The sequence below is a fragment of the Anabrus simplex genome, chromosome 1, assembly GCF_040414725.1.
Source record: "Anabrus simplex isolate iqAnaSimp1 chromosome 1, ASM4041472v1, whole genome shotgun sequence".
Lineage (NCBI taxonomy): Eukaryota > Metazoa > Arthropoda > Insecta > Orthoptera > Tettigoniidae > Anabrus > Anabrus simplex.
Window position 1 is genome coordinate 668,688,858 of NC_090265.1, and position 15,367 is coordinate 668,704,224.

General features: G+C 38.0%; 1 protein-coding gene across 10 annotated transcripts in view; it reads left to right on the forward strand.

Moving 5' to 3' along the window:
- The window catches only part of lola (longitudinals lacking), a 581,907-nt gene that overhangs the window by 411,134 nt on the left and 155,406 nt on the right, over positions 1-15,367 (forward strand). The window contains exon 5 of one of the 10 annotated variants that reach the window (XM_067135862.2): positions 11,019-11,281. The exons of 7 other annotated variants lie outside the window; for them this stretch is intronic. In XM_067135862.2, coding sequence (XP_066991963.1) covers positions 11,019-11,266 — 248 coding nt within the window. In that variant the 3' untranslated portion in view covers positions 11,267-11,281. Of the gene's footprint in view, positions 1-2,241; positions 2,664-4,151; positions 4,577-11,018; positions 11,282-15,367 lie in introns of those variants that run through there. 2 more of the 10 variants (XM_067135852.2, XM_067135853.2) reach the window with 2 other exon arrangements.

Sequence of the window (15,367 nt, forward strand, 5' to 3'; positions counted from 1 at the left end):
GGTCTGCTCTTGATAATCTCCACTTTGTCATCTGTCTGTAACACTATTGCTTACCCAGTGTTGGCACATAGACTACTCCTGTCAAATAACACCCTCTTCCTACCTCATTATCATAATTTCACACCCAGACGTGTAGGTCTCCCTCAGACATCAAATCGAAAGACCTGTACCAGGCGAGCCGAACACCTCCTCAGACACTCCTGGTGCGAAAAGCCGTATGCTAAATAAATAAAATAACTATTGGTTACCAAATTTTGTGTATATTCTTTGGCTTTTAATACACTCTCGTCTGGCACCATGGCTAAATTGTTAGCATGCTGGCCTTTGGTCCAGAGGCTCCTGGGTTTGATTCCTGGGAGGGTTGGTGATTTTAACCTTCATTGGTTAATTCCAGAGGATTGGGGGCTGGGTGTGTGTACCATCTTTAGCATTATAATTAATCGTGGGTAGGGCCCCATCCTCACAGATATCACAGGTTCCCTATATGGCATCAACTCTAAAGACCTGCACCAGGCCTCTTTGGAGACCACATGCCATTATTATTACACTCTCAACTGTTAATTTTGTGATTGTAGCCACAGAATGTCTAGTTTTATGAGGAATTTGAACCAGAAGAACATAACTTCTTATTTTAAAAACCCATGTACTGTATTGACTGGATTTCGAACTGTGACTACCTTGGCGTGAAGTCAATGATATTATTTCAGCTAACATGCCTCTCTCTAAAGGCATCTCCATTTACCACAACAGATGTCATAGGGCTTTAATCTACTCGTTGTTCGTTGAGTATTATGTTGGAAGTTCCTTAATTAAAATAACAAAAACTCTCTCACATGTACATTATTCCTTTTTACATTTTTCTTCAACCTGTCAAACCAGAATAGGTCCACCACTGCCTCCCCTTACTGTCATTAGACTACTCAACAATTTGTTATAAGATAGAGAGCTAAGACCAATCAAATATTGGTGTGGGTAATGTGATCCAATTTCAGCATCTAAAGGAAACATGAACACTTCTTGTAAATGGATTTACTTAATGTGAACAGGTATCACACTGTTGCTTGAAAACGAGCCACACGTAAGTGTTTTCACGGTGTTAGCATTGGGAAGTACTGGGCCATATTATTCTGACCTACTGTAGAACGTACTGAAACAATCATTTTGATCCATTGAAGAACCATTTAATTGGAAGAAAATTAGGAACTGATCGGCAGTGAACTGTCATGTTCTGACATCAGGCACTACACTCTGTGCTAAAGTAGATGCATTGAAATTAGGACTACATGTAAAAATATTTTGTACTAAGTCCATGCATGCTAGGCATTGTATGTACGGTATATATAGGAGTTGCAAAAATTTTATGTATTGAGAGATCATCATCATACCTATGTGCATCTGCCCATAGACAGGTACAGAACTACACCCTACAAACTCTTCTATCTTGAGTGTCTTCTTTCAGCTGAGCCTTTATTTGGCCACTCTTTAAATCTGTTATTATTCCAATTCTTCTTCACCCTCGCCCCCTATTTCCATTTACTGTATCTTCCCCTCTGTTAATGCTTTTCTTAAAATACTTTCTCTTCTCAATATATGCTCTATCCAACTACTTTCCCTTTCCCATATTACCTTCAGAATGTGAAATCTTCCTCATTCCTTGTCTTATCTGTCCATTTTATTCTCTTCATCCTTACCGGGCGAGTTGGCCGTGTGGTCAGGGGCACGCGGCTGTGAGCTTGCATCCGGAAGATAGTGAGTTCAAATCCCACCGTCGGCAGCCCTGAAGATGTTTTTCCGTGGTTTCCCATTTTCACACCAGGCAAATGCTGGGGCTGTACCTTAATTAAGGTCACGGCGACTTCCTTCCAACTCCTAGGCCTTTCCTGTCCCATCATCGCCATAAAGTGCGACGTAAAGCAACTAGCTAGCTCTTCATCCTTCACCATGGTTATATTTTAAAACTTTCCAAGTATTTCTCTTCTTTTTCTCTCAACTTCCACCTCATATTTATGGGTAATTGTAGATATTATATGCACTGTCTTGTCACTTTTGTGAACAGTATGTCAGTGTTGAAGACATGAATTTATTAGCTTCACGAATTATGCAATATTTTGCAAGATTTTATTTATTGGCTTGTCGATATAACTACTTGCATGAATGGATTTTACATACACCTTGAGTTGTCAAGCATAAATTTTCAGAGAATCTCATGATGAACTAACTTACCGCTCTTTTTAATTTCAGTGACAGTGCTATGTACGACAGATAATGAGATCCAGATGGAAGCGTTCACTAATAACCATGGTGTCTTATGTCGTATACAAACTCCTGACTGTGGCTATGATAATTCCAATGTGTCTGAGACAAGGAGATTTTCTTCACTGGGTGTTTATCCAAATAACAGAGCAGTTTCATTTCAACCATTAGTACCTACGGTGTCAGAATCCACTGTGCAGAAACTTCCCGAAAACACTGAAGACTACGTGTGCTTAAATTGTTCCAGAAGGTACCGCTGGAAGCAATCTTTAGTGGCACATATGAGACATGAATGTGGCAAGGAACCTACAATTAAGTGCCCATATTGTGTATATTGTACCAAATGGAAAGGAAACCTTGTGAATCATATACGAATTAAACACAAAGATGTATAACGATTTTATTTGGAAAATGCTTTGCATCTACTTTAGTCACTGTAGGCATGCTTGAATTTGTACTGTATTTGGGGTACAGTACTTAGGAGAAAAATATATATCAGTTTCTATATATCTATTATAACAAAGTTTGTGATCGTGTTGTTTTGTCTGCTTTGTTAATAATTTGGAAAGAAAAATTGTATTAGAATTATAACAAATGCCACTTATTTGATGCCAAGTTAAAAATATGTTTGGGTCTATACTATCCCTTGTTTGAGTTAGGAGTTTCAGAGAAGCCTGAATTGGGAAGTAATGCAATTTTAATGTTGTTAGTTTTGTACAAATTAACATTTTCCTGAAGTTTAATACATATGTTGTAAGGAATGTAATTTTCAATTGATCAATTATTTATTATTAACCTGAAAAAGAACCCCCCCCCAAAAAAATGTATGAGATAAGTGTTTGGTATGCTCATTAATAATTTACTATTACAAAGAAGACAAATTTTCTTCCTTTTAATTATTCAGTTTTTATTTTATTATAAAAGATATGCATGAAGCCTTTTTTTTTCAACTTTCTGAACTTTTGAATGATAAGTGAATGTAATTCAAGAGTTAAAATTAGTCATTTTAGTTCCTCCCACATTCAGAAGTGCATGAGCCACTATATGATCCATTTATGAACCAATAAAGCTTATAAATTGTTTTGACATTTTGATTTTTTTGCTGTAATTAATTAGTTTTTCTGTGTGATACCCTGATAACATACTGTTATTGTTATGTGACCAGGAGTTAATTATTCATTTGATATTGAAATGTAAGTAAATTTTATGAACATACAGTTCATCCCCAATATTGTACCAGTATATTTAAAATTTGATTCATTGTATGTTTCTGAAACAGTATTTTCTTTTCTCTTCGTATTGATTTATACCCATTCACTTAAAGAAAACTAACTTTTTTAAACTTTCAAAAGTACCGGTAATGAATCTTTCCAACTGAATGTTACTACCACACTTGTAGATAAATAAATAGGAATATTTGGAAATTGAACTGTACAAGAATTGTGCCTGTATTTTTTATATTTTCTTATAAAGTTGACAAAAGCTTTTTCAGATTTTTTTGTCCTCCACATCCAGACTAAACTAATTTTCTTTTCTCCTACCCTTCCCTGAAAAGAATCTTGCAATTACATTTTTATAGAAATCTACTGTATACGGTTAATAGGGTTTCTTGAATATTGGTGGGCATCTATTACATATCACATTATTATCTAGTTCTAACAATTGATGAACACCTGAGAATTAGAGATATATTTTGACTGGTATGATATAGGTATGTATTATGAAACTACAGAACGGAAAATACGACAATAATGTTGTAAATAATAAATTTCCTCTATTATATACTTGTTATTGTTAAAATGCTAGAAGAGAATTGTTAAAAATTGATGGAAAACAACATTCTCTCGTGTGAATCTTAATTGTGTTGTTTTCTTAACAAATTCTGTTTGTACTTACAGATTGTTGGGCGTTTTCTGGAGATTTGTTGAGTTATTCCAACAAATCAAACAAATTAAATGAGCCAAACTCATTTCGGACTGAGTCAATAAAAGCTATGGAACTAGCATTTCCTAAACAGCAGGGTGAAAATAAGGAACTCTATCGGTGTATTCATTGCCCATACCAAACATCAGACAAAATGTCAGTGGAAAACCATAGCCGGGTTTATCATTCTGGGCAGAGCATTCAACGTTTTATATGCATGAAATGTGGGAGAGGCTATAAGATGAAAACCAGTCTTGCTCTTCATCAGCGTCATCAATGTGGCAAGGAACCAACATTCCATTGTTCATACTGTCCCTACCGTGCAAAACTCAAACATCATCTCAAGATTCACGTCATTCGTATGCACCAAGTTTTGGACCCTTAAGAGTATAAGGGAACTGTTATCAACAGAAGGAAATACATTCCGTTAACTATGGTGAAGAAGCTACCATATTTGTTAAATATTTTGAATTTCAGTTTTGAATGCTATGAAGATTTTCTTACTGTAGACAATCTCTGTTACTGTTCCAATAAATTACATGAGGTTGCCAATTTTGAAGTCTCTTTGTTTGATTTATCCAAGGTTATGAACTGTGCTCAAATAACCTGAAACTTCTTCTTCGTACAACTATAAGAATAAGTTGTTGTCCACTTCAGCGTGGAACTGAAGAAACTAATTAGACATCAGGAAAAGAGCATCCAAACTCTTTGAATGTGAAAGAAAGATTTTTAAATTGTATTCCTACTCAGAAATGAATGTTGTGTTCTAGAGAAGTATCCTGTACAATGAAACCTTAGCAGATACATTTTTACTAATCATATTACCATTACGCAGAGGATTTGTTATACTATTGAACTGAAACTTTATACATACCAGAGTTTAGCTCAAGGAGACCCCTGCAGGTTCTGGGGTAGAATAGGCCTGTAGTAGTCCCTGCTTGTCGTAAAAGGCTACTGAAAGGGAAAACTAATCATCAAGAGCTAGCCTGACATATTTGGGTGTCTAAATCTTGATGATAGTGTATGAAGCTGTCTGGAAATTATTAAGGACTAGCTTTGTGTACAACCTGCCATCTGGCCAGTTGTTAGCAGTAGGAATGGTGCCGGATCGATCAATCTCAATCACTACTGATCTGCATTTAGGGCAGTCGCCCAGGTGGCAGATTTCCTATCTGTTGTTTTCCTAGCCTTTTCTTAAATGATCGCAAAGAAATTGGAAATTTATTGAACATCTCCCTTGGTAAGTTAATCCAATCCCTAACTCCCCTACCTATAAACGAATATTTGCCCCAATTTGTCCTCTTGAATTTCAGCTTTATCTTCATATTGTGATCTTTCCTACTTTTAAAGACATCACTTAAACCTATTTGTCTACTGATGTCATTCCATGCCATTTCTCCACTGACAGCTTGGAACATACCACTTAGTCAAGCAGCTCGTCTCCTTCCTCCCAAGTCTTCCCAGCCCAAACTTTGCAACATTTTTGTAATGCTACTCTTTTGTCGGAAATCACCCAGAACAAATCGAGCTGCTTTTCTTTGGATTTTTTCCAGTTCTTGAATCAAGTAATCCTGGTGAGGGTCCCATACACTGGAACCATACACTAGTTGAGGTCTTACCAGAGATTTATATGCCCTCTCCTTTACATCCTTACTACAACCCCTAAATACCCTCATAACCAAGCACAGAGATCTGTACCCTTTATTAACAATCATATTTTTGTGATCACGCCAATGAAAATCTTCCCTTATATTAACACCTAGGTACTTACAATGATCCCCAAAAGGAACTTTCACCCCATCAACGCAGTAATTAAAACTGAGAGGACTTTTCATATTTGTGAACCTCACAATCTGACTTTTGACCCCATTTATCATCATACCATTGTCTACTGTCCTCCTCACAACCTTTTCGAGGTCATTTTGCGGTTGCTCACAATCTTGTAACTTATTTATTACTCTGTACAGCATAACGTAATCTGCGAACAGCCTTAACGGCAGCATTTGATCACATGAAATGGCTATGCTGACTTGACATTAGGCGGCAACTGATTGTAAACTTTTAATGCTAAACCTCAATTAATACGAAGAGGGTAGTTGGTAGAAGTAGTGTAAAAGATAAATCGTCTCCCCCCAAAAGTAAGGCACAGAATAAGTCGCCTCCCTGCAAAAGTGAGGTACAGAATAGGTTACCTCCCACAAAAGTGAGGCAGGAAGGATAAGAAGAAGTATCCAGAGAAATAAGATCCAAAAATTGCACATTGTAACTTGGAGCATCAGTACCCTGATCAGAAACACATCTGATTTGGCAGAAGTTTTGCAGCGAAGACATGTCAACATATTGTGTGTGTGTTTGTTTTTTCTTTTTTCAAGGCTAGAAATATTAGATGGGGCTTCAAACTGTTCTTCAGTAGTGGCAAAAACCCTCAAAAGAAATTTGGCATCATTATTGCTGAATATCTGACCAAGAAAGTGATCATGGGGAGAAGGGAGATTTGATCGTTTGATGTCTATGAAGCTGCCAGTGGAAGAAAAGTGCTTGAATATCATGTCGGCATATACATTGGTCAGGGTAAGGAGATCAAACAAATGTTCTGGGAAAAGTTTGAACTGCTGATGCAAGTAAAACTACCGCATGAAATAAAGGTCATCGGAGCGGGTCTCAATGGACAGGTTAGCAGAACAGCTCCAGACTGCACCGAGTGTCTAGGTAGCTTTGGCTGTGGTATGAGAATTGATCAGGGAAAGGTATCTCTACAATTTTCTCAAGTATACGGCGTGGCAATCATCACCCACTTCCAAAAGAGAGAAGAACATCTGGTCACTTTCAAGAGACAATCCTAAAATGGCATTGTACAAACTTACATTGATATTTTGTGGCAGGGAAATGCTTCAATATTTTGTAAATTGCAAGGCGATTCCAGGTGAGCCACTCATTTTGTATCATAGGCTTTTACTGGTTGAAGTAGCTGCCTCTGTGGATCAGCGGTAGAGTGTCGGCCTCCGGATCCCAAGATAGCGGGTTCAAACCCGGCAGAGGTAGTCGGATTTTTGAAGGGCGGAAAAAAGTCCATTCGACACTCCATGTCGTACGATGTCGGCATGTAAAAGATCTCTGGTGACACATTTGGTGTTTACCCGACAAAAATAATTAAATCTCAGCCAATAGACGCCCAAGAGAGTTTCGGTTTACTCGGTCTGCCATCTAGTGGGGGCCTATAGTAAAACGGAACGTCGAAATTGACGAGCAGACAGCCAGATAGCATCAAATTGAAATGTCTGCACACGGTAGCTGAGGCCATACGATTATTATTGTTATTATTATTATTTTACTGGTTGGAGTGAAATTACAGAAAATGCTTACAAAGCAACCCATTGTACCAATGGAAAAGATCAAATTGTGTGCACAGAAAGATGAAGAAAAAGCCTGCCTTTTTATTGAAGACATGAAAACTGTAACTGCTAGTTTCGGGACAACTACAGTTACACATAAATAATAATAATAATAATATAGAAATAATAATGATAATGAGATCGGAAAATGACGCAGTGGCGGAAAATTCATATAAACCAAATACAGGGAACACTTACAGGCCTAAAAATGACAACTAAGACAGGATAGTGGAACGTGCTGGGAAGCCCTATCTATGAGGTCCATGGGAACGTATGACGTTATGGGGGAGAAAAGACTTACAAGAAACACCCTCTAGCTCAACTATATTAAAAATGACAAAGTTTTACAAAATACAGTTCCACGACACGGAAACAAGACATACTTAAGTAACTTAACATAAAATTTGATTTAACAAAGAAGGTGATGCTACATTAAAGGTATAGTTTAAAGCGAAAGTATTTAATGGATGAAAGAATTGAAACTACGGCAATTGGAACCTAGGGTAAACTCGGACACATTAAATTAAACTTTTAAAATGACATTAAGCAAAGAAATAATGAAACACAAAAGCAATTAAACTAAATGAAACAAAACCAGAAAACATTGAGAATAACATTGCAAAAACACTGAAATAACCCTTACCGCGGAAAGATGGAGCTCCCGAGGGTAGTAGCCCTCGAGCGCGAACGCTCGCTTGGGCGGTCGGATGGAAATTGACGCCGATCTCACGCATCATTTTTCGAAGCCGGCCACAAGGCCGGAAATGGCCCGATTACAATTAACCAATAGGATCAAACTTACCCTAGATTCCTGGACCTTTTTGCCAATAGGAAATCTCGTGACCATATATGGTCATTTTAACATCGTTAGCAATTGCACAAGTTCTGGAACATTACGATTACACCACCAAAATTTCATCATAGGAAACCACACGTGTGGTACAGGGTGACTCAATTTAAATAACCTTTTACATTTTAAAATCACATTACAAACATCAAATCAACCTTTGGACAAGTTACACCCTTGCAGACATTAATTTAAATTATAAATTACATAAAATTTACATACAAAAAAATCACTTCGAAAACAATTCTCGTATCTTGCAAAAAATATTCCAGCAGAGTCCAGAGTTCTTATTTCTTCATTTCTCAAAATATTACAAACAAAAATGAAATCCTTCAGATAAGCCACACAAAAAACTTTAAAATTTATAATTCTAAACACACTGTAGTTCCAATTCTCCGTCCCACCGACCGGTGACAAAAACATATCCCAGACTAGATTCATATTCTCGTGCTGAATTGAGCCTGCAAGACATGTGGGTGCCATTGCAACAGTTCTGTGTTGTAAAGGCGAAAGAACATCTCTGTGTATCTAGAGGAAGACTGAAGATTAAAAACGAAATTTGGTGGTGGCGACAAGAAGGTATTCATTCCAAGCTGAAGGAAAAGAAGACACCATTCGAAACATGGTGAAAGAATAGTGAAAATGAAGATAAAATCAAGTACAGGCAGCAGTACACCAAGGCACCCAAAGAGGCAAAGGTAGCAGTAACAAAACGAGGCTCAATCCAAAATATACGAAGATTTAGAAGAGCCAGGAGTGAAAGAAACATCTATGAAATTGCATTCCAGCTGAACAAGCAAATACAAGACATGGCCTTGAAACACATTGACAACGAACTTGGTGTTCTATTGACCAAAGAAGTTGACGTTGCAAACCATGGGATGAAGTACTCTATTTTAAAAACTTCTTAATGAGAAATTCCCACAACAAGAAGCAGCTAAGTGTGAACAAACGGAAGGACCGATAGAAAAACTGACTATTAAGTAAGATGATATAGAAGGTGGTGTGAGAGATGAAGAGTGGTCATGCAAATGGACCTGATGACATTCCTGCAGAGCTATGGAAGAAGTGCAGACAGGAAGGTTATGTTGGGTCTGAGGATTGTTCAGTAAACTACTGGCTGGTGTACTCCTAACTAATCCGTTACGTGAGACTTGGTGGTACCTGTTTTTAAGAACAATGGAGATGCCAGAGAATGTGGAAATTACCATAGCATAAAATTGATATCCCACACATCCAAGATACGGAAACGTGTACTGATGAAATGGGTTCAAGATCTGATGGAAATCTATGCTGACTATTCTGTATACAGATGACTTGACCTTGATTGGTGAAAGGAGAGATCAAGTTCAGGAGTTTTTTTCAAGATGGAAAATGGCACTTGAAACCAGTGGACTGAGAATAAGCAGGACAAGATCCGAGTACATTTTTGCTGACTTCATAAAGTCATCGCAAATTGGACCCCACAACGAACAATTATTTTTCTAACTGGCACCTTCACTCAGTGTCTGAGCCAGTTGCAACATACACTCCTTACAACCGAGTTGTAAAATTCTCCATACCTTAAGGCTGGGGAATGCCCAGCTTCAAAGCTGCTCTTGGTGAAGATTTTTATGAACTTCGTGCATATGTCCCTCTCAGTTTCCACAATGTAGTCTGCTACACAAGGGTACTCCTGTCCTTTCTCTGTCACACAACTTTTTTCCATGAAGCAATCATCCATGCTTTGAGAGTCTTTACCTGAGGCGGAGCTTTCTGATGTTTGGTTCTGAAGCGTCTTTGTACCGTAATTTGTGACTGTTTCATAGTACCATACAAAACACTTGGAATGCTCTGCAACACTGTACAATCCTATGGTAACTGTATCACGTATCCTACCAGAAGCATAAGAAGACTGTATGGAGCGAAATCTGCCGGCGAGGCTTGTAATTGGATGATATTACACAGCGTTTAACTAACATCTGAAGTAATTTTGGACTTTAGTTTCAAAATTTTTCACTGTCACTTTCAGGTAACTTATTTAGAATAACCCTGTATTATACATTTCATTTTCATTTGAGGAGTCTGCCGTCATTGTTGTTCACAGAAGTTCCATTTAGGAGTGATCTGATACTGTCCTGCCCATTTTCTCAATGTAAGGCATAATAAATCCAAATATAGTACGACTTACAACAATCTCAACTGAACCACCTTACAATAGACGTAAACTATTTTATAACAGGTATAGGAATATACTCACTCAAAGATAAGGCCACAGCTGTGCATATCAGGTGTATAAAGAGTTTCACAAACTGTAACACAGGGGTCCTTGAGGACTTCAGCTACTTGAACTGGCAGTTTTCTTCTTCCAAGACATAAGAGAATGCTGGAGGCACATGCAGCAATTTGTATGAATAACATGAGAATATAGTTAGACAAAGCACCAGCAGTATACTTTCATTACAAGTATACTTTCACCCGATCAAACACAGGTACAATAGTTCTAAAAGTGACTGTGGGGATCTGGCAGTACCCAGCGCTATTACTCTCGGGTTAATAATTGTGATATCAGTATATTGTGAATTATATTTACATTCTAATGTAAACTTTATTTCTATTTACAGATGGTTTGCCCTCTGCTATAGAGTTAACAAGTCATTTAAATAAAGAAGAAGGACCAGATTCTTGTAAGCTAGTGTCAGGAAACTCTGTTGGTATTGTAGGAATAGCATTTCCTGACCAGGCTGATGATAAGAGAGATTTCTATCAGTGCATTCTTTGTCCATACCAAGCAACAGAGAAAGAAGTAGTAGAGGATCATATGAATATGAACATTCACTTGGAAAGGATAACAAGCATTTTGTCTGTCTGATTTGTGGAGCAAGTTGTAAGATGAGAGCCAGTCTTGTTCGTCATCTGCAACATCTTGGTCACAAATAGTCCTTGTACAAGTGTCCTTACTGCCCTTACCAAACAAAAGTTAAATATCAGATCAAAGTCAACATTATACAGGTGCATCATACTAAATGACAGCAACCCTCTGTGTTAAAATAAGAAAAATAATGTAGTAATATCCATAAATAAAATTTGAATTGGTGACGTTACAATGATATGAAGAAGTTATCATCCTCAATAAAGGTATTAGGTAGTATTTAGTATAATTCTGGTAAACAACACCCAATTTTTTCTCCTTATGTTTGTGTCGACCAATTGATCACTTCTGTCATATTGTAAGGTTAACATCATTTTTAAAAGTGTACCTTTGCTAACAAAACCGTTTATTGGGATGCATAGCCTTTGAAGTTGTAAGAATGTTAAATCAAGTTATGGAATTACAAATGAAAGGAAAGAGATACCAACAAAAATCCATATCATGAAGGATGAACACGGCTAAAAACAGCATAAGGCATCTGGACCTTAAGTGGAACATGAAGTGTAGTGGATGAAATTTCAGTGTTCAAATGTTCTTGTCTGTACTATTGCATGTACAAATAAGTGCCAACACTTTTCTATCTCTGAAAAAATGCTCTTTATTGGCATAGAATTTTATTCTGCATCTGTCATATAGTATCATCTTAGCATATAATGTTTTCTTCTAGATATTATATTTTTTGAGGGAATACAATGAATTAATTTTCTCCCAACAAATTCTAATGTTGTTTTGTTATAAGTACTGTACATAGAAATGTTAATATTGGAATGATAATGTAACTGCCTATTGTGATAATATAGAAACAATAGCATTAGCCTTGTATTGAATAGATGGACCTATTTCACTCTTCAGTTTCTCCTAGGTATTTCTAAGGCTGCTGAAGCCACTATGGCACATTTTGGGTTTGGCTATGAATTTAAGACCAGATGCCCTTTCTGACGCCATGCGATTTTTCGGGTGAAAATTTCAACCCGGGATTGACTGGGATTCGAACCTCAGCTGTCTGATCGGAAAGCCAGCAGCCACTGTTCTAATCATACCTCCTAGATAAATAAAAATTGTAATAATTTATATATTTCTCTAATGATTGCCTTCAGCTTTGAGATAGATGATGGATTTGACCTAGTTATGATACGAGGGTAATCCCAAAAATAAGGTCTCCAGTTTTTTTATAAATACAGAACTCTGTTCGTGTGGCTGTTGGTCACAATATTGTGAAGAGTGTTTCCCGCACTGAGGCACTCAGTCTTGGCTTAACAGCTGTTGAGGATGGAGCTCCCGTTTAACAAAAAAGGTACTGAACTGATTGAAATCCATCGCCAATTGTCATGGGTGACGAAACCTGGATGTTCCACTTTACAGCTGAGACCAAGCAACAATCATGCCAGTGGCAGCATCCCTCTTCGCCAAAGCCGCGGATAATCAAGCAAACACAGTCTGCTGGTAAAATCATGACAAGTGTGTTTTGGGATCGAAAAGGGGTATTGTTGGTCGACTTTATGCCCCCTGGGTCCACAATTAACGATGAACTGGAAGATGAGGTTCACAACTTCCTGAACAGCATGGCGGCAAGCTGGTATGACATGGGCATACAAAAACTGTCACAGCACATACAAAAATGCATTGAACGAAATGGTGATTATGTAGAAAAATAGCTAAATCTTCAAGTTGTAAAGTGATGTAAACCATTGTAGAAATAAGCAGGTCTTTGTATTTATAAAAAATAAGAGACCTTATTTTTGGGATTACCTTCGTATGATGGTATTTGATGTCACTGTCACTTTGTGCTATTCTCAAGAATGTTAAACGACAGATTAGTCAAGAACATGAGTGTCTGTTTTGTACCTCCTCATAAATATAATTGTTTCAATTCTGAATATCTTCTTATACCGTTTGGATGATCTTTGGACTCGTCCGAGTCGTCATTATTTCCAAAAGTACTCTATGTTTTGTCTTCAGTTGAGTTATTTTTTGTTTCGAAGCTCATTCTTTGGTTGAAAGCAATTTTCAGAATATTCTTCCAGCTGACTTGCTAGGGCTATTGCTGAAGAGGATTTTCTTTTGGGGATTTTCTCCCTTAGCCTTTAGCAGTCCCCTGCCACATCTGCAAGGCAGCAGCTTGTTAATGAATTTATGTGTCTTTTCCTACACGACTTACTTACTTACTTACTTACTTACTTACTTACTTACTTACTTGACTTAATTCCTTTTACTCCAGTGTGGAGCATAGGGCACATATTAGAGCTCTCCTTCTGATCCTTTTCATGGTCATCTTCTTGATGTTAGTCCAGAAGTACACAATGGGTGTCACCTCTGCTTCAGAGGTCCTGCACCAGGTCGTCCTCGGTCTGCCTCTCTGTCTTGCTCTTTGAGGGTTCCATTCCAGTGCCTGCTTTGGAATATGTTGAGGCCCTTTTCTCAAAGTGTGTCCGATCCATCTCCATCTCCATTTCCTTTCTTTTATGACTACTTCAGCTTTCCCTTGTTGGGTACGCTGCCAAAGTTCTTCATCGGAGATAACTTCTGGCCAGCATACTCCCAGTATAGTCCTCAAATATTTATTGATGAACGTTTGGACTCTTTTTGTAATCTTGCAGAAAGGTCTCAAAAGGCAGTAGAAAGGGGTAACTCGAAAGGGCTGTACGGTATTACCAAACAGCTGTCCCAGAAACGCTTTAATGAAAGAAAACCAGTGAAGTCGAAAGAGGGTGAGCACTTGACTAACAGTGAGGAACAGTTGAAGCAATGGAGGGAATATTTCAGTGAAGTATTCATCAGGACATTGGTCCAACAACTAGAACAAAAGCAGGAGAAATTTGACCAGCAGGAAATGCCTGCATTGCAAATCAGTACTCAGCCTCCTAGCAAGAGTGAAAAAGCTGTAAGACTAACAAAGCACCTGATGTGGATAATGTGGTGGAAATGCCTAAGGCGGACTATGAAGTAATGGCAGATATGTTACTACCATTGTTCCAAGAAATCTGGAACACAGAAACCATCCCGGAAGATTGGAGGAAGGGAATCCTTATCAAGTTGCCCAAGAAAAGAGACCTGATGAAATGCAATAACTGGCGTGGCATCACACTTTTGTCAGTACCTAGTAAAGTATTTTCAAGGGTTGTTCTCAACCATCTTAGAGTGCCAATAGAGGAGGGAACAGGCTGGTTAAGGGAAAGCATATCATGCACAGATCAAATCAACACCTTGAGGATTACTATTGAGCAATCCATGGAATACTGGTCTCTATTATATCTGGCTTTTGTCTACTTTGAAAAAGCCTTTGACAGAGTGCAGCGAGAAGCCATCTGGAAAACAATGCAGAACTACGGAGTACCTTCATAGATCATCAGTATTGTGGTGATAATGTACAGAGAATATACTTGCCAAGTGAAACATGATGGCAACCTCTCAGAACCATTTAATATAGATTCCAGAGTAAGAGGCAAGGATGTCTGCTCTGAACACTGTTATTTTAGCTGACGTTAGATGGGGTCATGAGGAAGATGACTGAGCACAAAAGGAGAGGTATACCTGGAGGATTTGGATTTTGCAGATGACATCTGCCTTCTGACCCACACTTTATGAGTGAGAAGCTTAAGGTCTTGGAAATAGAAGCTCAGAGAGTTGGATTAAAAATTAACATTAAAGAGCTTAGACTGAACAGCCAAAACAAGAATGTATTGGCTGTGAAAGAAGAAGAGATTGAGCAGGTGGAAAGCTTTTGTTACCTGGCAAGTACTGTTTCCAAGAATGGAGGAGCGACAAAAGATGTTGTAAATAAGATCAAAAAGGCAAAAGGAGCCTTCGTTCAGCTGCGACCAGTGTGGAGATCTTGTGAAATATCTTTGAAAACAAAGCTTAGAATCTTTAACTCAGACGTGAAATCAGTTTCCTTTTATGGGTGTGAGACATGGGAGGTGACAGTAGAGATTTCGTACACAAAGGTTTCATCAAACCTCCTAAGGGGGAACTCTTGTGCCCATAGCTGTTGGTTCACCCTTAGGTTGTCAGGTTTGGTACTGGCCGCCCAACCCTCGGCCA